General features: G+C 47.7%; 1 protein-coding gene across 1 annotated transcript in view; it reads right to left on the bottom strand.

Annotated features, from left to right (window-relative positions):
* LOC133357201 (unconventional myosin-XVI-like) overlaps window positions 1-21,297 on the bottom strand; it is a 170,747-nt gene that overhangs the window by 123,453 nt on the left and 25,997 nt on the right. Inside the window, 6 exon segments of the mRNA XM_061575030.1 lie at window positions 3,208-3,318; window positions 7,297-7,438; window positions 10,778-10,937; window positions 11,798-11,873; window positions 13,241-13,366; window positions 19,270-19,394. Coding sequence (XP_061431014.1) covers window positions 3,208-3,318; window positions 7,297-7,438; window positions 10,778-10,937; window positions 11,798-11,873; window positions 13,241-13,366; window positions 19,270-19,394 — 740 coding nt within the window.

Raw genomic sequence — 21,297 nt, 5'->3', positions numbered from 1 at the left:
CTGTGTCTGCATGTATGTGTGTGTGTATTGTGTATGTGTTTGTGTGCATGTATGTGTGTGTTTGTGTGTATGTGTATGTCTGTGTGTATGTGTTTGTGTGTATGTGTGTGTATGTATGTGTGTGTATGTGTTTGTATGTGTTTGTGTGTTTACGCTCGCATTACACAAATGTGTTGCTGGTCTAAGGCGTTCCTCGCACAGCATTGCCGCTTTATTATTTCAGTCGTTTACTGCCTTACGCACCCTGAAAGTCGTGTGTGTCTGCAGCAAGCGCGTGTATGTGTACCTATGGACGCGCGCGCGTGTGTTGTGTAGGGGGAACGGTAGTGTAGTGCTTAGCGTGCTGTCTGTGTCTGTGTGTGTGTGTCTGTCTGTGTCTGTCTGCATGTGTCTGTGTGTGTGTCTGTGTGTGTGCGTGTGTGGTGTGTGGGGAGCGGTAGTGGAGTGCTTAGCGTGCTGTCTGTGTGTCTGTGTGTGTGTGTGTCTGTCTGTGTCTGTCTGTGTGTGTCTGCGTGTGTCTGTGTGTGTGTCTGTGCGTGTGTGGTGTGTGAGGAGCGGTGGGTGTAGTGCTTAACGCTACGCTGCGCTACCAACCCGGCGAACCCAGTTCCATTCCCGCTCACGGCCACCACCGGTGACGATTATTTGAACCTCCCCTAGGTCCACTCAGCCTCAAACGAGTAACTGGTGTGGCGTATTAACATCGGCACTTGGGAGACAAAGGCGGCCGGGCGTGGTAGATCCAAGTCCCGGGCGAAGCCGGGCCATGTGTATGTGTTTATGTGTATGTCTGTGTGTCTGTATGCATGTGTGTATGTATGTGTGTGTATGTGTTTTTGTGTATGTCTGTGTGTGTATGTATGTCGGTTTTGCCGCCGTGGTGGATCCAAGTCCCGGGCGAAGCCGGGTCATGTGTATGTGTTTATGTGTATGTCTGTGTGTCTGTATGCATGTGTGTATGTATGTGTGTGCATGTGTTTGTGTGTATGTATGTGTGTGTGTATGTATGTGGGTTTTTTTGTATGTGTTTATGTGTATGTCTGCGTGCCTGTATGTATGTGTGTATGTACGTCTGTGGATGTGTTTGTGTGTATGTATGTGTGTGTCTATGTATGTGTGTGTATGTGTTTCTGTGTTTGTATGTGTATGTATGTGTGTTATGTGTCTGTCTGTGTGTCTGCATGTATGTGTGTGTGCATTGTGTATGTGTTTGTGTGTGTTTGTGTGTTTACGCTCGCATTACACAAATGTATAATGCGGGTCTAAGGCGTTCCTTACACAGCATTGCCGCTTTATTATTTCAGTCGTTTACTGCCGTATGCACCCTGAAAGTCGTGTGTGTCTGCAGCAAGCGCGTGTATGTGTACCTATGGACGCGCGCGCGTGTGTTGTGTAGGGGGAACGGTAGTGTAGTGCTTAGCGTGCTGCCTGTGTCTGTGTGTGTGTGTCTGTGTGTGTGTGTCTGTGTGTGTGTCTGTGTGTGTGTCTGTGAGTGTGCGTGTGTGGTGTGTGGGGAGCGGTAGTGTAGTGCTTAGCGTGCTGTCTGTGTGTCTGTGTGTGTGTGTGTCTGTCTGTGTCTGTCTGTGTGTGTCTGCGTGTGTGTGTCTGTGTGTGTGTGTCTGTGTGTGTATCTGTGCGTGTGTCGTGTGTGAGGAGCGGTGGGTGTAGTGGTTAACGCTACGCTGCGCTACCAACCCGGCGAACCGAGTTCGATTCCTGCTCATGGCCACCCCCGGTCAAGATTATTTGAACCTCCCCTAGGTCGACTCAGCCTCAAACGAGTAACTGGTGTGGCGTATTAACATCGGCACTGGGGAGACAAAGGCGGCCGGGCGTGGTGGATCCAAGTCCCGGGCGAGGCCGGGTCATGTGTATGTGTGTATGTGTTTATGTGTATGTCTGTGTGTCTGTATGCATGTGTGTATGTATGTGTGTGTATGTGTTTGTGTGTATGTATGTGTGTGTGTATGTATGTGCGTTTTTTTGTATGTGTTTATGTGTATGTCTGCGTGTCTGTATGTATGTCTGTGGATGTGTTTGTGTGTATGTATGTGTGTGTCTATGTATTGTGTATTTGTGTTTCTGTGTATGTATCTGCGTGTATGTATGTGTGTTATGTGTCTGTCTGTGTGTCTGCATGTATGTGTGTGTGTATTGTCTATGTTTTTGTGTGTATGTATGTGTGTGTTTGTGTGTATGTGTATGTCTGTGTGTATGTATGTGTGTGTATGTGTTTGTGTGTATGTGTGTGTATGTATGTGTGTGTATGTGTTTGTATGTGTTTGTATGTTTACGCTCGCATTACACAAATGTGTTGCAGGTCTAAGGCGTTCCTCGCCCAGCATTGCCGCTTTCTTTTTTCAGTCGTTTACTGCCGTACGCACCCTGAAAGTCGTGTGTGTCTGCAGCAAGCGCGTGTATGTGTACCTATGGATGCGCGCGCGTGTGTTGTGTAGGGGGAACGGTAGTGTAGTGCTTAGCGTGCTGTCTGTGTCTGTCTGTGTCTGTGTGTGTGTGTCTGTGTGTGTGTGTCTGTGTGTGTGTCTGTGTGTGTGCGTGTGTGGTGTGTGGGGAGCGGTAGTGTAGTGGTTAGCGTGCTGTCTGTGTGTCTGTGTGTGTGTGTCTGTCTGTGTGTGTCTGCGTGTGTCTGTGTGTGTGTCTGTGCGTGTGTGGTGTGTGAGGAGCGGTGGGTGTAGTGGTTAACGCTACGCTGCGCTACAAACCCGGCGAACCGAGTTCCATTCCCGCTCACGGCCACCACCGGTGACGATTATTTGAACCTCCCCTAGGTCGACTCAGCCTCAAACGAGTAACTGGTGTGGCGTATTAACATCGCCACTGGGGAGACAAAGGCGGCCGTGCGTGAGTGGTGAGGGAGGGAGAGTCGTGAGGGAGGGAGAGTGCTGAGGGAGGGAGAGTGGTAAGGGAGGGAGAGTGGTGAGGGAGGGACTCAGCCGCAAAACGAGTAACTGGTGTGGCGTATTAACATCGCCACTGGGGAGACAAAGGCGGCCGGGCGTGGTGGATACAAGTCCCGGGCGAAGCCGGGTAGTACAGCTAGTATACTATATTTTACTTTGTGTACCACTGTCAAAGCAGCCATCAGCATCACCAAATAATTGGTGTAATCTCTGTGGAAGGGTTAGCCACGGAATCACCCAGGACAGAATGAGCTGCGATGGTGCGCGCCGTGGCCGCCGTGCTCACGTAGATCTGGTTGTTGCTGTAGCGCTTCTGTATCTCGTAGAGGAGGCTGCTCTCCGTCAGCTCGCTCAGTGTGGCCAGGTCGTCGCTGGGCGCCGGGGGCATCAACTTCACCTGCTCGCCAGTGCCACGCGGACGCAGAAAGCCGCGCAGGGTCAGCCGAATGTAAGCATCGCTTGAAAAAGGTCATGCGCCTGCACATCACTCTTTCACCGGCATTTCCGAGCCGAGACAAATGTGGGGACCTCCTTGTCAACGGTGGTTTGCTGAGCCACTGAATGGGGCCAAGCAGCGCCAGGGGGTGGGGCTAATAGAGCTTAATTTTGGAGCTTTCGTGACTGCAGGAATTATTTTTTGGTTCTTTCGGTAAAGTCACGTACATTTCGATATTATACTAGGTTATTTAATTTTAGTGTGTTTTTCTCCTAATTTTCCACTCATTGACATGCTAATTTTTTCTCTGCCCCCTCCCTCTCTCTGCCCCCGCCCCCTCTCTATATTTAAGGCCCCGTCACAGAGACGACCTCTCTCTTTGTGCCGATACGTGTTCTCTCTCTGTGTATCTTTATAATGTCTGTCTGCTTATATGTCTGTCTATAGTATTCTGGTTAGATTTTTGTTGCTATTTCTTTTATACCTGATGATGATTGCTTGTGTTGCAATCGAAACGTCGTAGTATGCTATTATTTTATTATTATTTTATCTTTATACGTGACTTTACGGAAAGAGCCAAAGAATAAAGCTAATAGAGCTGTCATAATGTACATTACATCACTGCGTCAACTACACGCGTCTCGCCTCATTCGCTGCGTGCGACGTCGGTGGCACGGTTCGGCTTATGCAGTGGAAAAACAAAGCTTGTGCCTCGTGAGCCATGCCGGGCCGGCTCGGGACGGTCCCTGGCACGGCTCGGTTGTGCCAGTGGAAAAGAGCAGTCGAGCATCTGATGTAGCTCATCCCTGCTCTTTTCTAAACGAAACAATTGTTTTTATTTTACCAGGTAAAGCCCACTGATCTGTATTGCTCTATTTCAGAAGCGACCTGGCCACAAATGATAGCTCAATGCAGTGGCTTATTGCGTGGACATTTATAGTAGCCAAAAACTCTAAATGCATGTTTCTAAATGTGGAGGGAAAATCCAAAGGTCCCAGAGAAAATTCCACGCGGAGAGAACATCCAAACCCCATTTTTCAAGGCATTGTTAGGGTCGGGATCGAACACACGAAGTCCTGCATACCAGGCGAGGTAGTTAACATCTCGCTACCATGGCGCCCTTTACCTAAGCGCGTGGGAATACATCCCTATTTCCTCCGTGGCTGCGCATCACTAGCTGTGGCAAATTATTGTCGTGTAGCCTTTGTGCCCTAGAGTTAGTAACGGATTACACCATCTTTAACAGCACTGAGCCGAAAGGGCTCTCACCTGCTTTATAAACAAAGCATTTAATCCATTCGTTACCGCCATCCTCTTGAAATAACTCAGATAGATATTCAACGCACCGCCGCACAGCCAATGGCAAATGTGGTCATGCTGTGAGTCAGCACGCAAGCTAACGCTTATCGCTGCCGTAGAGGTGACACCCTGGGCTGAAAGATGATGGATGCAGCCTCACATTAACACACGGCGGCCTGAGATAGCGGCAATGTGCAGATGTAAAGGAATTACTTTATTAGCCAGGAATATTGAATCTTCACAAACGCATTACAATCGATAAGATAAATTTATGCAAATAGATAACCCATGTTCATCTGGTGATACGGCTACCGCTACATGGCCATGAAAGATAGTGCCAAAAGGATGATTGCATGCGCAATCTCACCTTGTATCAGCTATTTCTCACAATGTTTTAGCACCATCCTATTTCTTATTTTCTTCATATTCTATTTGGCCCAGCAGTACACTGTTGGTAATGTAATCTTCTCAATTGTCAGCAGAGTAACAAATAACCAATCCCGGTTAAAGGCCTACTTAGCATATCATATTTGAAGGATCTATATCTTAAAGAACATTGGTTCAAGCAAGGCTGACTGCTGATGAGACACTTTTATGCCGAAACCAGTCAATGCTGCTGAAATAATGTATCCGTGGAAGTCCTTGTATTTGATGAGAAGCATGAAAAAAGAAATACGTTGATTTTTAACGTGCAGGGTCAGATATGTAAAGGATATATATGTGTGTTGTGTCGACCTTAATAGGTGCTCGCTAAAAGCACTAGCTCCAATAGTCTGGTCAAGGCAATACGGGGGATGTTTGTCATTATTTATTACTGTGGATATATAAACAATTTGTAAAGTCTCACTGTAAATCGTACTGGTGTAAGATCATGGAATTATAATTTTTAACAATTGTTTATTGATGAGAAGTTAACGGACCAATTGTAAATCTATAGCTTCGTCGATGCTTTGCTTAGGAAACTAATACGTAAATTGATGGAAATAGACAGCATGATTTTGCATCGTTAGTGAATTGCCCAAATGATGGTAAATGCTTCTCAAGAACGTGTCATTGGATATTCCTCCACCTCCTCCTGTCACACAGATCTAATGGTCTCATATATAATTAATCCGCTATACATTTTATTGTGATCGCAATGATGTACTGAGATTAAATATGCATTACCCAGCCCGCATAAATCTCTGCTTGGTACAGAAGTCAGTGTGATACGATATATGTGCATTACATACACTGCTGACGCAAAGTAATACGCCACAATAATTTGATGAAAAAAAAAACTATGATAGTCAATATCAGCTGGGTCCATTCTGGTCAGCGTCCGGGATAATATTTCCACACACAACAAAGCACGACCAGTGTACCTCTCGCGGAGATGCCTATGACTCCGAGTTATGTGGCCTCTGGAACTTGATATTCAGTGAAAGATTCAACCCTGGGCTAATGTGTACGTTGGGATGAATCAATGGAGAGATGCATTCTGGGCAGTACAACTCCTGGCTCTGCAGAGCTGTAAACGTCAGATGAGCACCAATGCCTCGATGCTCATTAGAGCACAGAGTCACTTTAACATTCTGCGGGCATTGTTCTCTTCATTGCAGATACATCATCGTACAATGCCTCTTAAATATATTTGATATATTTTCTACAAGACTCCTCTCACTAGTGAGGATTGAACCTACGTGAAGATTTTTAAATCTTGATTGAAAACTCATTTCTCTAGAACTGCCTTTTGTGTTTAGTTTGTTGTCCTTCCCCCGCACCTCCGATTAGCACGGTTGGCTAAGTACAGTGCGAAATAAGTTAAACATATGTCCTTACATCATCACCGGCATTGTCATTGCCATTAATGTCAAAATTGCCATCATTAGTGCATTCATCATAATCATTATTGTTCTGCATGTAATGATTCACTCCCCCAGTGATTCTGTGAATTAACATGATTCAGGGTAATATTTTAATCAAGAATATATTCTGGTTGTATTTTTTTTGTCCAACACGTTTGTGTAGTTTTAATGTTTTGTGTCGCTTGCACAACTGTGTTCGCCCCATTAGCATAGACGTAACAACATCGTAATTACCATCATCGGCAGCAGCAGCCGTGATCCATTCACTGTTGGATGAAGGTTATCGCTACTTCTCTTTCCTATGGCTCATGTAGATGCAAAGCAAAACTACAATTTCACCTTCGGGTGGTCAAGCCAGATTACTGCGTCATGAGTAGCAGCGGAGCGTACCGCCGTGATGTCTCCTTCTTCGTATTTGAAGATCAGGCATTGCATCGTGATGCGTTGTATGATCTGTTGTGGATGATTTTAATTTTAGAACTTTCGTGACTGCAGTAAATGATTATTTGGTTCTTTCGGTTAAGTCACGTCTAAAGATAAAATAATAAATATTTAATTTAATTTATTATTTTATCTTTAGACGTGACTTAACCGAAATAACCAAATAATCTGTTGTGGATGACTACAGTCGCACGCTGCTGGATCGTTTTAAAGTTTCCATTCGTGCAAATGACCTCGCCTGTTGTCAACAAACCTACAAAGATATTCGATCTGCACTGCATCTTCCGCCGTCAGTTTGGCCTGCGAGACGCCGTGAGTTCGTGGAGAGCGGCACGTGGTGGCGGGTACCGACCTGCTCGTATTTGTTGAATATGCGACTGTGGCCGCCGTTGCCGTCGTCCAGCGAGGCTTGCTTGAAGAGGGCGCTGCCCTTGAACATTGCGTCCTTTTCTGCAAAGCTGTCCTGCTTCGAGATGGGCAGCAGCAGAGGCTTCCTGGTGCGGCACAAGGGAGGGCTCGAGTGAAGAGCGTGGGGCGTTCGCGGGGCCAGGTGACAGGTGCAGTGAGCTGTGGTTACGAATTGTTTTCTGAATTTGATTCCATCCCATCGTCGTCATCATCATTACTAGTTCATCAACGTCATCATTCAGCCTTTCTCAATCGCGATCAGCCAACGATTCATGATGATCGTTATTCATGAAGCCATCAGGATCATCATCAATCCATCACGATGATCATTCATAACCATTGCTATCATCGTCGCTAATTCATTGATCATCATCATCATGCATCATCGTCATCAGCAGTTCCAAAAACGCCAGCAGCAGTAGTAACAGCAGCTTCAGCACAATATTATTGAGTGTATACCATTCATACAACAGTCAGAGAAAGCTCTGCATCACCTGCTGTGCTTTGGAGTGGTGTCAAGATGTAAAATGTGTTATAACGCGTGAGAGAACGTGTCATCACTCATCCTCATGCATATTCGCCTTGCTGCATGTGCTACTGAAAAGCGATGTCATGCAGAGACTTTCAACCTACAGTTCTAACGACCCACCGATCGATCTTCTCCGTTAAAAAGAAAACAGTTGTCACACGCTAGACATACCAGATGATTGTTAAACACATACCACGTGGCCTAGACAGCGCTAACTGCAACGAAGGTCTCTATTTCTGTTCATAATAATTTTCGATTCGATTAGATCAACGTGTAGGTAGAATGTACATCACTTTTTTACTTGTAAATGTTTTGGGTTTACTTTCCAACGCACCGGCGTGGTGAACGAGTAACGAATTGGCACGTTCTGTTTACGTGACACACCTTACTAATAGGCTGTATCGGGTGGTGGCGGTTGAACGGCACATCTATTATATTTACGCGTTCTAAACGAAAAAAATAAACCTTTACGATGGATAATGTTGAACGTAACCCTCCAATCAGGTTGTCACATGGGCAGACATGCCTTCCTGCCTGAAGGTTGCGAGTTCAAATCCTGTTGTGTGGGGGGGATTGACTCGGTACATCTCCTCTCCAGGATCGATTAAACGAGCAACGCTTTGGCGGAAAAGTCACGGTGGTTGTGCTACGGATAATTCTCCTCCCCGCCATAGCAATGTGGAGTTTCCACCACCGACTCAGGGCTGTAGACGAGCGACGAGCAGTTGGAGAATTACTTTGACAGCAAATTGAGATGCGTCTTCAAAACAGACGTGCTCGATAGCTGCTTGACATACGCTGAGATTACGCTGAGATTTCACGGCTTCATCTTGGCGCAACACCTGTCAATCATCCGCAGCCTCGCATCTGATCGCTATCCCTGCCGCAAGCCACGGCGACCTTCAGGACGTGCGCATAAGCCGTCGCTTGCCCGCGTTGTGACCGTGGAAATGTTTAAAATCATGAAGATATTTTATCGTAAAAAAAACTCTGATCTGAAAGTTACAATGAAAACCAAATAAATGTAGCTGCCGAAAACAAAACAAAAAAATACTATTCACAAGAACGAACATTTGACACTTAAACAAATTACTCAAGCAGTTCAATTGTAAACACCCGTATGTTGTGCTGGCAGCGCGTGTATGTATAGCCAACTTATTTCGCTCCAAACGTAGCCAACCGCGCTAATCGGAGGTGCATTAAACAGTGCAGTTTTCTTACACTGCAACCACCTACAATGGGCGAGATAATGTTCGCAGGATATCACGCGGAATGCAATGAGCCAATGTTAAAATCTCTCTACAGATGGACGTGCTCGATGAAGTCTAAATTGCATGCTATGTCAGCAATTACATTTTAGTTCAATTGTACCCCCCAAAAGTCGGTATTAACAGCCTAATAAATGAGGACCCAGCAGCCAAGGAAATCTCGAGCCTTGGACCCGAGCGTCTGGCGATGGCGTGAGACGTGCGAGCGAATACGATTGAACGCAGGTGGGAGAGAGGCAATGGAGCACAAATGGGGAGCGCTGACAGAAAACCCCTAAAAATGATGAGTGCTCACAACATGAAGTTTTTCGTGAAGAATGGCAGCTTGCTGACATAAATATACCTCAAACTGTTGTTCTAAAATGTTTTTTTTCTCCTTCTGACATACACGTTTGCTGCCGGGGATCTGTTAGCTAAAGGTTAGGCTGTCGTTTGCTGTTAAATTAAAATGAGGTTGTGAGCAAGGAGTTAGCAGAGGCCCTCCAGAGGAGGCGGACTCAGGCGGGTCACACTCCCCGTGGTGAAAATCAGCAACATGGGGCGATCAACACAGACGTCTCTCATCGCTGCTCAATCCGTAGCCGTCCCAGGGAACCCAGCAATGCACATACCAAGGGCGGATTTAATATACATGGAATAAAGCCCTCGGGTAAGATTCCAACGTTGGATACTTCCGATTTGGATTGAAAAAAACACAAACCTCCCACCGTGTGCGTACGGAATTAAAACGTGCGAGTGATCGGTTGTGACGGGACCCTTGGCATCGTCTCTACGTCGTGGCTGTTGGCAGGGGAAAGCGACGTTCAACTCCTGTTGGTGCGCAAGTTAAAAGTGGAATGAATTTTGGAGGAACGCGTTTCAATCAAATCGATGGCGTTGTAACAATGTTATAACAATGTTATAACGAATCACGACGTTTCGATCGCAACACAAGCGGTCGGAGGTGCGAAAGGTGGTTGATAAATGTGTGAAGTTATATCATACGTGAGATTCATCGGTGAATAATTTAATAATGTATGAATCTAACAAAAATAAAATAACTCTGATAACATTGAAATCTATATGGTAACGTAGAGCGATATAAAATACCTTTATAAACACATTGGTCATAAACAATGTGGTTTCCAAGAGTAACCAGCGAACACAAACAAATATCGTCACGCATGCAGTTACCAGCTAGTTAGGATATTTTAACACGCAGGCTTTGGCAACTAAAATCATCCATAAGAGGTTTCTTTTGGGTAAGATCGCCTAAATATATAAATGTGTCGTTAAACCCACCACCACTCGACACAGCCAATTAGTAAGGGTTGTCACGTAAACAGAACATGCCAATTCGTCACTACTACAGCACACCGGTGTGTTGGAGAGCCAAGCCACAACATTTACAATCTGAGTACGACGTTTCACCAGTAATTACAACCAGCTTCATCAGGTGACAGCCAGATTTGTGGAGAAGTCCTCCTGTTTGGTTCCTTAGATAGAGGCGTAGATGTGATGACATCGCTTGTGAGCCCTTCTTGGGCAAAGCGGGGGGTTAATAAATGCAAGTGAGGATACCGCAACGTGGGGGGGAGAGGGGAGATGGGGGAGCAGTTGCACGCCAAGTGGCCGCGCGTGCCACGTACAGCTTGCGGAGCAGCGCGGCGTCGTCCGTGGCGACGTCCGGGGGGGCCCTCCCGGCGGTGTCGGCTCCGGCGACCGCCAGCGGGCGGTAGCGCTGCCGCTCGCCGCTCTCCGCCTCCGCCTCCAGCAGCAGCTCCTCGATGGTGTCCGAGTCGGACACCTCTGCGTGCGGCAAGCCCGTACCCCCCACACCCCATCCACCCCCGGGGGTCAACACCTGGCAAGTGCCGGATCAGCACCGACGGACGCCTTCGCGAGCACCCGGCGGCTTTTAAAGCGACCGTCGGGGAGCGGCGGGTGACCCTCGCTCGGCCGGCCACGTCGCCCGCGGTACCTGCGGTGGCACCTGGGCATCCAGGCTGCGACTGTTCCACGCGATCTCTGTGTGCCTCCCAAGTGTATGGGTCTCTATCTCGTGTATGCGTGTTGGACTTATAATAATAATGATAGGGTTTTTCCCCTTTTTTCTGGCAACAAAGTTGAAACCTTTTTACAAGGATTCACGTGTGCATTAATCACAATACTTGTGGTCAAAATGCAAACAAAAAACACACTCTGATAATATATGCATTGTCCTTGAAACTGATTGGTCCACACCAGAGACGGCTTTCTTTTGAGCCTCGTCTCAATTGGTGCTAGACTAGAGGACGCCGAAAGGCATCAAAGGCAAAGGAGGTCTAATGATGTGTTGGACTTATTTCGTCACCGTACGTAGTCAACATGCGTTCAGATTTAGATTATTTTACTGCTTTACATTTCCACACGATGATGAGCCACTTCGTTGATCTATCATCTGCGGCCAGGTCGCTTCTGAAAAAGAAGCGAATAGCTCAGTGGGCTTTACATGATACTATAAACATTGTTTAGTTTGTTTCTATATATTTTGAAGTGATTTCTTTACCTTTCTTATGCTGTGCACTACGATCGTGTTTTTGTATGTGAAAAAAAGAGCTTTGTAGCTAATCGGATTTCTCCAGTCTAAATAAAGATTCTGATTCTCTGTGTGTCTGTGTGGTCGTCACCTGAAGGCTTCTCTCCGTTGCAGTTGATGACGTTAGGGTCTGCGCTGTGCTTCAGCAGCAGCTTTACGATGCACGTCTGAGAGATAGAATGGAAGACCGCGGGTCCAACAGCGATAATGATAATCACATCAGGATTGCGCCTCTCATCAAAAGGGCCACTCCAAAACATGATGCATTGCCGGAAGCCAATGGATCATACCTCGCTCAATAATTAATCATCAGCCTCTAAGCATCAAAACCACACGTCCCCTAAATAAAAAAAACGTGCTCATTTCTTTAAATGCAATAGGATCGAGGCACGCTTTCACGACTCACCTTAACACAGACACAGAAGGGCATGACCAACGTTGCAATGGAAAAGGGGGCTTCATAATGACGACGCTAATTTCACGAAACTTATTTCAATGCTTGGAAGGCAGATGGGTTCACGGGGGGGGGGGGGGGGGCTGGCCGCGATGGATTACAGTGGCCGGGCCTAGGATGCTTGGGGGGGTGGGAGGTGGGTTGTGGGCTCTGAAATAATCGGGCGCAAATTCACGGCTTCACCTTCAAAACGTCGGTATCCAGATGTTGCCATGTCTGGCGGGAAGTGCTCATTTGTTCCCTTATTCCGCAGAGTCGATCAACCGAGTGGCTGCAGTTTGTAGCAGCTGACAATTTACATCGAGCCGGGTTGAGTCAGGAAGAACGCCACGAATGGCAATGCCATTGTCGCACTGCTGGCGAGCCGGGAATCGCCCATCGGTGACGGAGAGGACAAACCCGCATCTTGCAGTGCGACTGTGCTCCGAGTGAGCTTTCAAAGCGACTAAACAATGACAGCCCCAACACCCCCTTGAGACCCTTTGAAAGAGCAATTCATGAATTACAATAGCAGTGCCTCTCGTTTAATTCGCCCTCGTCGTCGTACGTTGAGCTTCTTTTGCACCGTACGTAGCCAACCGTGCTAATCGGAGGTGCGGGGGAAGGACAACAAACTAAACACGTAAAGCCGTTCTCAATAAATGAGTTATGAATCTATCATTATTTATATTTTCCGAAGCCCTCTTAACCTCTGATAAAAAAAAAAATCCGTTAAAACTAGACGAGTTATATTTGTTGCTAGCCCACCCTTGGCATTCTGGGCCTTTTGCGCCTTGTGTTTACAAACAACAACAACAATGATCACATCAAAGCGCCTCGCGAGTGCCATAGCGGAGGCCCGTTGGCGGAGGCCGCCCACGCCCGCTGTGCTCCGAGCCGCCCGCCCGCCCACCCAACCACCCACCCACTCACCTGCCCACCCACCCGCCCACCCACCCACCCACCCACCTGCCCACCCACTCACCCACCTGCCCACCCACCCACCCACCAACCCGCCCACCTGCCCACCAGCCCACTCACCTGCCCACCCACCCACCCACCCACCTGCCCACCCACCCACCAACCCGCCCACCCACCCACCTGGCCGTACTTGGCCGCCAGGTGAAGCGGCGTCCAGAAGGTCCCGTCCAGGCAGTTCACGTTGGCGCCCTTCTCCAGCAGCAGGCTCGCCACGTCCACGTAGCCATTGGCGCACGCGATGTGCAGCTTCCGCGGCGGACACAGAGACGGAGGGAGGAAGAGAGAGAGAGAATAAGAAGAGAGAGAGTTTGCGAGGCGCTGACTCTGCTGCAGGGGTCAATGAGCCCACCATCGAGGCCTCGAGCGTCGGGAGTGACGGCGGTGAGAGTCCAGCGCAGGGTGAAGGGAACGTGCTCAACTTAGCCACAGCAAACAGGATACACGTGAATTCACTTAAAAAGCGCGTCATCAAAAACGAAAATGCCATCACGGACGTTCGCGTATAATAAACCCCACATTACCGTATAGCCAGAGACGTAACGGCGCATAGTTGCAGCGTACGTAACAATTGTATCTTGTAAATTGGTGGATAAGATCATGGCCGGTGATAATGATGGTGATTATCGAAATATCATCACCACAGCCTCGGTCAATCAACTGCTGGGTGAGGGCCTTCCCACCTCGTCTCACGATCCTACGATGCCAAGCATCCAGCTGGCATCCTCTGGGATGCGTTCTGTCTCTCGGCTTCCACTCCGTGGTCCATCTTGACCGTGGTCCATGGCCCCCTCGTTGGAAAATGCCGAGTTTCCTAAATGTCGACGCATTTTGGCCTGATTCTCGTTTTCAGTGCCGGGGAGCACGAGTTGGTGAATGTAAACAACAGCGGAAAGGAAACAAACTCAAAACAGCGTAGTCTAAGAATTCAATGATGTTTAAACCATTAAGTCACATCCAATTTCATAGTCTAATCTCACTCAACGTTTAACTCATCCTTCTATTGACCAATTGTAGTTGTTACTTAACGTTTCCAATATACTCTGTCACTGCGCGTGATGCCGGATTTGACATGTTTTGTTACATTCCTGTCTATTTACATTAGAAGTGTCGTGGTAAGCGCTACGCTGCGCTATGAACCCCAAGAACCCGCGTTCGATTTCTGCTCACAGCCAACACCAGTGACGATTATCTGAGCCGGTCCTGGGCCTCCCCGACTTAGCCTCAAATGAGTACCCGGTGTGGTGTGTAAACATCGCCACAAGGGAGACAAACGTGACCGGGAGTGGCGCTGGCCACCCACCCCCTCGTGTGCCTTCATAGGTGTTCGTCAACAGCACTTGCCAGAACAGTCTGTTAAGGCTATATAGGGGATCTTTGTCTTATATAGAGTATATGTTATAGCATTCGCTTTGAAATCTGCGTATCTCTCGTAAAAGAGTCGTTCGGTCTCAGCAGAGTCTTACCTGCTCTGTAAATAACGCGTGTGAATCCCCTGTGTGTGTGTGTCACTGCGGAGTGACCATCAAGTAACACTCGCACGCCTCCAATGCCATTCTCTTTATTGCACGTGTCGGCACACTTTGCGCGTAGCACTTGGCTTCGATTGCGATCATAAATTAAATTTACTCAGCCCATCAACTGTTCGGTCAATTAAATAAGCAACCACTTTGTGAGAATACAACAGCGGTAGTCTCTTAGGGAGTGACTGGTGCCTTTCCATGACAATGTGGAATTTCCACCGCTGGCTCAGGCACTTTAATGTTCGGCCATGCCACATGTGAACCCCACCTCTAGATGCGTCTTTAAACGCAACGTCACGTCAAGCAACTACCCTGAAGTTGACCCGTTATGACCACTGGCACAAATCTCTTCGCTTGGCCTTTGTCACACAATGCCATCCATTCGCCGCAAGACCGCAAACCCTCCAGGAAGTCCAGAGAATCGTGGAAAACCGTGCGTCTCCTCACCAACCGGAATCTCAATAACGCCCCACACCACCACCCCCACTTGAAGTCACGCAAGCCCTTTTGGATCCAGGCCCTTAACCTTCAGCAATGCCACTTCGACCCTGATGATGCGTTGAAAGCCAAATGGAGGTCACAAGAAGTTACGAAGACCTCGTGAAAGACCCGGCAAGGAATATCCCTGGCTTCCATCTTCCACAGAGCTCATGGGCCACGCTAAACCACTTCCACAAACGAACCATGGCAAAACATGCGGATACTTGATGCAAGAATGGAAAGATAAAAACTGTCCGGTGTGCCATTGTGGTCACCAAGAACAGAACCATGGAACGTAGAAGGTTGCCTCAAAGCCCGATTCACAAACACGCTGGAGCCATCATCACAGCGACACATTGATATGGCTCGATCACCTCACCTCAAAGTAAAATGATAGTTGTTGCTCTACACCTCCATCAGCCATACAAAGAAGGAGACTCAATACAATGGCCTTTTCCCACACTGACACTTCGCAAGGCACAATGTATGTTCGCAATTATCCCACTTGGGGCTTGGTCACTTTCTTTGCCGAGTTATTTTTTGCGATTGTGAGGAAACCAGTGAACCCAGAGAAACGTTCGAGGTAACAGAGATACAATCAATAAATTTACGTTCAGTAAAAATCAAAGTAATACATGAAGGGACTGCAGGCACGGTGATGTACAATGCCCCTTTGTCACAGCAGTCGTATCTCTGAACATGGGCCACTGCTTGAAATGCTAATTCATTGTCAATGTGTTATACCTGTAACATGGTTAGAATGTGGAAACCTGTGTTTCTCTCTGCTTGGTATATATATACTGATATATATTACTTAAACAGCGGTAGATTGAAGTGTAAAAAAAAAAATGGATGTTTCCTAAACAGTATCATTTTTTTTCAAGGAAAAATTGGAAATTGAATGAAAAATAATTTAGTCGGCACAAAGCGTCGCGCTGTACAGACGGGGGCGTTGAAGCGGATTGGTTTGAAGGGACAAGTGCTGAACTTTGGGGAATGAGATTGGCTCACTTTGAAGAGAAAATAACGACAGAAATATTTTTTTCAAAAGGATTGTGGCAAGCCGGTCAAGCCCAGCATTGGTGTCAGGGACTTCAAGAAGGGCCTTTCAGTGTCTCATCGCTAAAGAGTGTCCCTAGTTTTAGGCTAAATGAGGTGAAATACACCAAGAGTAATGCTTGCGATGCCACTTCCGCCCTGCCAGCCGATTCCGACAATCCCCAAATTAAACAGCACGCTTGGTACAAAGGGTGCAAGAGGTCAAACACCTGGCATCAGGTCTGCAGACACCGTACTCGCTTCTCGTAAAGTCCAGGACTGAGTTCCAAGCTCGCAAACTTGGATTTTAACATTTATTTTTACCTACGTAGCTTTACCGATTAAAACCTAAGAGTATGAATCCTTGCAGTCACGAAAGCTTCAAATCTAGAGCTACCTACTGGGTCACGTGCCGTTGTTCGGCAACTGAGATGGGCAGATTTACGGACTATTTTAAAGAGCCGCCTTCTCAGGCTCTATAAATTGCACCTGTCAGGTAAATCAGGTGTGCGTGACTAGAATGCACATCCTCTGCACATTCGGCCTTTAGACGCTGGCAAAGGAAAGATATATTGGTGGGGCACGGAAGCCTGTGGCGGTGAGAGATATCTCGCGTACTGTATATATATTTTAATCTCGAGTGAAAGGCATAGCCCCAAAGGTCCCAAAATGGCAAGCGGCCAAAATGACACGGCGCCAATTAAAGTCGTAATAGACACGAGTGAAATGATTTCTTCAATTATTGAACCAAAGTTCTTGTGAGATCTTGGGAAGATAATCCATTATAGGAGTTGTTGAGCAGCACGAGGGGAGAAGCAGGAGTGTTGCGTTGTGGTTCACCCAGTGGGGGTGAGACTAAAGAGTCAGTCTGGCAGACTGAGTCGTCAGCATGGGTGAGGAATCAATGAGTGAGATTCACAGGAACATCAACCATGGCAGGGACAGAGTAGACGGAGGTGGCGGCGGTGGTGTGCAGTTTGTTTATCGTTATAATGAACAGGCAAGCGTTGTTAAGGTGTTCTGCTTTCGAGCGGGGACCGACCGCACAGGGCCCCAATGACTGGCAACCACCGGACACCTGAATTGGCCAACACCTGTCGGACAGAATTGGCAGGCTGGTCATGATGAGCCCGTGCTCCCTTCCCCCTCCCACCTTGAGACCGACATCGCTGCTGTTATGTTAGTCATCATGTATTAATCATTCCATAATTACATGGGCACGCGTGTCACCCTCTACTGCCAGTAATCGCATTATCTAAGGCTCAGAGGGGCGTATCGATTTCACAAAAAATAGTTCCAACGTAATTAGGCCACAGAGTGGGCGACGATGTATGTACGCTTGCATCGCGAAGTTGGCAGTGCGAATCCAAACGCGATCTGAGCTTTCACTCCAAACTCATCGAATCTTGCCAGCAGATGGAAGGGAATGTGAATGGTTGGGAAATCTATTCTCGCCGTTAACGTCACGGCGCACGGACGGTGCTACGGGGGAGGGCAGGGGAGGTACGTCTCCCCACGATTTGACAGATTTTCAGGGCGTATGATGGCGACCCCCCCCCACCTCCACCACCAACCGATATCCGTCAACAGGAGGTTATGAGCCGATCGACTTAAAGTTAACAGTAAAGCGTATATGTACATTAGTATTACGAGTAAATAATCTTGTGTGCACTCGTTCATTTTATATGTAGCCTGTCACGACCAATCCGATTTTACAATTCGTTTAATTTTGATTCGATCGTGTAGGTATGTAAACGTCGTTTTTTTACGCTATAACCCTCCGCTACCCACTTAGCCACTCAAACGAATTTGGCACATGAGCAAAAAGTGCCAATTGCACCAAGTACATTGCAGCAAGAGAACAGCATGGTCGCGAGGAATTGGAACGTAAAAGCCCCTGGCCACGACTACGACACGACCAGCAGTGACAGAGGGGGCGTGAACGCGATGGGAAGCGATCAGCCAGCGCAGGTGAATCCCCATCAAGGTGACGGTCCAAGCACAAACACATCCAGGAGAACGCGCAGGGCCTGGGTGTGTTTGCGTGTAAACATCACAATCGCAGCTGTTGCGAGTGTGAAATTTGCTGTGTACACATATTCCCCTACGGGCGTTCTGGTATGTTGCCGACAAAGGCTGTTTGCGGCAGTGGTGTAGGAAGTGTACAGAGAGATAATGGGCGTTTGCGGGGGTGGGGGGAGGGCATGTGGGCAGGAGAAATGGCCACATGTAAACACGTGTGTGCAGACTTGACACGTGTGTGTGTGTGGTATTGGCAGGGGGATTCGCGGAGAAGAAGAGAGGCTCTACGCAGTTTAAGCATCTTAACGACACGTCGATCCATCAATTTAAACAGAATGTTACGGTTGCACGCATTGGATTGTGGCTGCGTGCGTAATAATCGATCATTTATAATGTGTGCAGATCGTATGCAAACGAGAACAGACCGGTGCGGAGGAGACGGGAGACAGGAAACGACACGAGCGACACGTCAAAACCCAGACGAAATTTTTAATCTGGTGAGCAAGGCAGTGCTGACCTTTACAGAGACCCCGATGTGTGTGTGTGTGTGTGCGGAGAGTGTTGGTGTGTGTATGGGGACCGTGTACGTATGGAGAGTGCTGGTAGAGGAGCGGTGGCGTAGTGGTTCGTCCCCTGCGCTACGATCCAGATGACCTGAGTTCGATTCCAGCTCACGGCCACCAACACCAGTAACCATTATATGAACCGGTCCTGGGCCTCCCCTAGGTCGACTCAGCCTCAAATTATTACCTAGAGCGGTGTGTAAACGTCGCCACGAGAAAGACAAAGGCGGCCGGGCGTGGTGTTGGCCACCCACCCCCTCATGCGCCACGTCGCCCTTCACAGGTGCTCGCTAACAGCACTTGCCCGAACAGTCTTTTAAAGCTATACGGGGGATCTTTGCCTTTATACATATATACAGTAGTAAATATAGCATTTGCTTTATAATCCGCGTATCCCTTGCAAAATACTATACGGGGGATCTTTGTCTTGTGTAGGTGTTGCTGGTGTGTTTGTATGGCGTGTGCTGGTGTGTGTGCGTGTGGAGAGAGGCCTCGTGTCCGTGTGGGCGGAGGAAGCGTCACTCACCAGCGTGACCCCCTCTTCGTTGGGGAGGTTGACACAGCTGCCCGAGGCGACGAGCTTTGTGACGTCAGCCAGCATGGACAGGGGCCTCTGATTCCTGAGCTGCCTGAGGGCTCCCACGTCCACTCCTGAGCCGGGTGCGGAGGAGAAGGGAGACGCAAATGAATTTAAAGTAAACAGTCACCAGCCCTACAGCGTTGTGCATCCTTGATTGAGACCCCTGCTGTTGTCCCATCAAGCAGTGGGGGCACAGGAGCGACATGGGCTGGCTAAGGAGGTTAATGTCAGGGTGCTGAGCCGAGTCAGCACCTCGGGAGCGTCAGCCCTGGGGGGTGAAGAATAAAAAATAAATATAGCCCCCAGCCCCCCACCACGAGCCCCCTTCAGTGGGAAAGAAAATGTTACACTGTCGGATGTTGATTGATGACCGGGCGTGCATTTTTTTAATGCAGATCGCGCGGATGAACGAGTTTATTTTACAGAGAAAAAGCCTTTGGCTTGGACAGCGACGTTCTGGACCACAAGCCACAATCAGTGCGGGCTCCACCACATCTCTCGCTCTCGCTCTCCACGGCAGCGCGGGTCGGTGTTTGTAATTAAATCGCCGGCCACCGTTCCCCCGGGAGTAAGAATGCAGAGAGAGAGAGAGAGTATGACATGCGAGAAGAAGAGAGCGATTCGCCAGTGAGAGGGATCGGTTCGCTATGCGGGGTACGAATCGACTCCGACATCGGGGCGAGTTTCCCCCATTCGGCGATTGTTCCGAGCCGTGAGCTGAGTGACATGGGAGCAGCGACGATGAGAAGGCATTGCTCCCCCGGAATGCATTTGCAAAGCTGTCGCACAATAAAAAAAACAGAAAGAATGAAACTGTGAACCCAGTGCATAGGAATTGGTTTACGCACGAGGAATATGAAATAAGAATGCGGTCCATAGACGACAGTATGAAATGTAATTCTGCACTGCGTTAATAATTAAGCATTGTAATTTCACGAAGACAAACGTATCGCAAGGCATTAACAGTCATCGTAACGATGGTGATCGCAATCATCATCAGAAATACTATAATTGAGCAAGTGTGAGTTTGTCTGTTACTCTGTCTACCTGAATTTGTGATATGTTATAGTATTATGAATGGTTAATACGTTGTTTATGTAATTAATTAAACTATTCCTTCATGTTATTGTGTATTCATTTCTTACTCAGAGTAGAAGTTTAGATTTTACTAATTCTTACTTATGAAGCCTAATTTTTAATTAGGCCCGAAGGCCCCCAAGACCTCTGCATGACCTAGGAGATGAGAGCCCGATAATTAAATTCAAAACAAATAACACAACAAAGTTAGGACATTGCACAATTAAAGTTAAACTATGGAACATAGGAGCTATATTCTTTGGTTAAACAAGCGGAACAATAATTGCATCTCCGATTAGCACGGTTGGCTACATACGTGCGAAAGAAGTTCAACATACATAATATAAATGTTTCATTTTAGACAGGCCAGTCACATGTAGAAGACTAGACGACAGACAGTCTTGGGCCCTGATCTGAACAGAAACTTTGGGGGGTGTGGAGTTGGCAGCATTACAACGGGCACGAGGAGAGAATCGCAGACTGGCAGTCATTTAAGCCAATAAGTTCATCAATATTTGTTGTGATCGGTGCCCTTTACGGTTGTGAACCGCCGCCCCCGGTGGGTCAGCGGACAGGTCAGATCCTTGCTGCACTATTCTTCTTTGAGCAGCAGCGAGAGCGTGGGTGGGGAAAAACCCACCATCACTGCTCGCTTAATCATGCAAAATATTAAACATTTACACTTAAAATATTGACCGGACTCTAATGGGAAATTCTTAATTTCCCCATATGAAATATTAACAAGCTGAGATAAACAATGAATGAAGTGATGCTGCTGCTACCTCGTAGTTTCACGTGGGTTGCATTGTCTGGTTATTGAGTTGTGTTTTCGGGTCGTAACAGCATGCTGTTCAGAAACGATGTCCGACGTTTACATTCCTGTCAACCCCTTATCAG

Source organism: Lethenteron reissneri, chromosome 57, assembly GCF_015708825.2.
Source record: "Lethenteron reissneri isolate LAM-NWPU_2019-01 chromosome 57, ASM1570882v1, whole genome shotgun sequence".
NCBI classification, from domain to species: Eukaryota; Metazoa; Chordata; class Hyperoartia; order Petromyzontiformes; family Petromyzontidae; genus Lethenteron; species Lethenteron reissneri.
The sequence above is the reverse complement of the archived record's forward strand: the minus strand, read 5'-3'. Positions and strand labels throughout refer to the sequence as shown.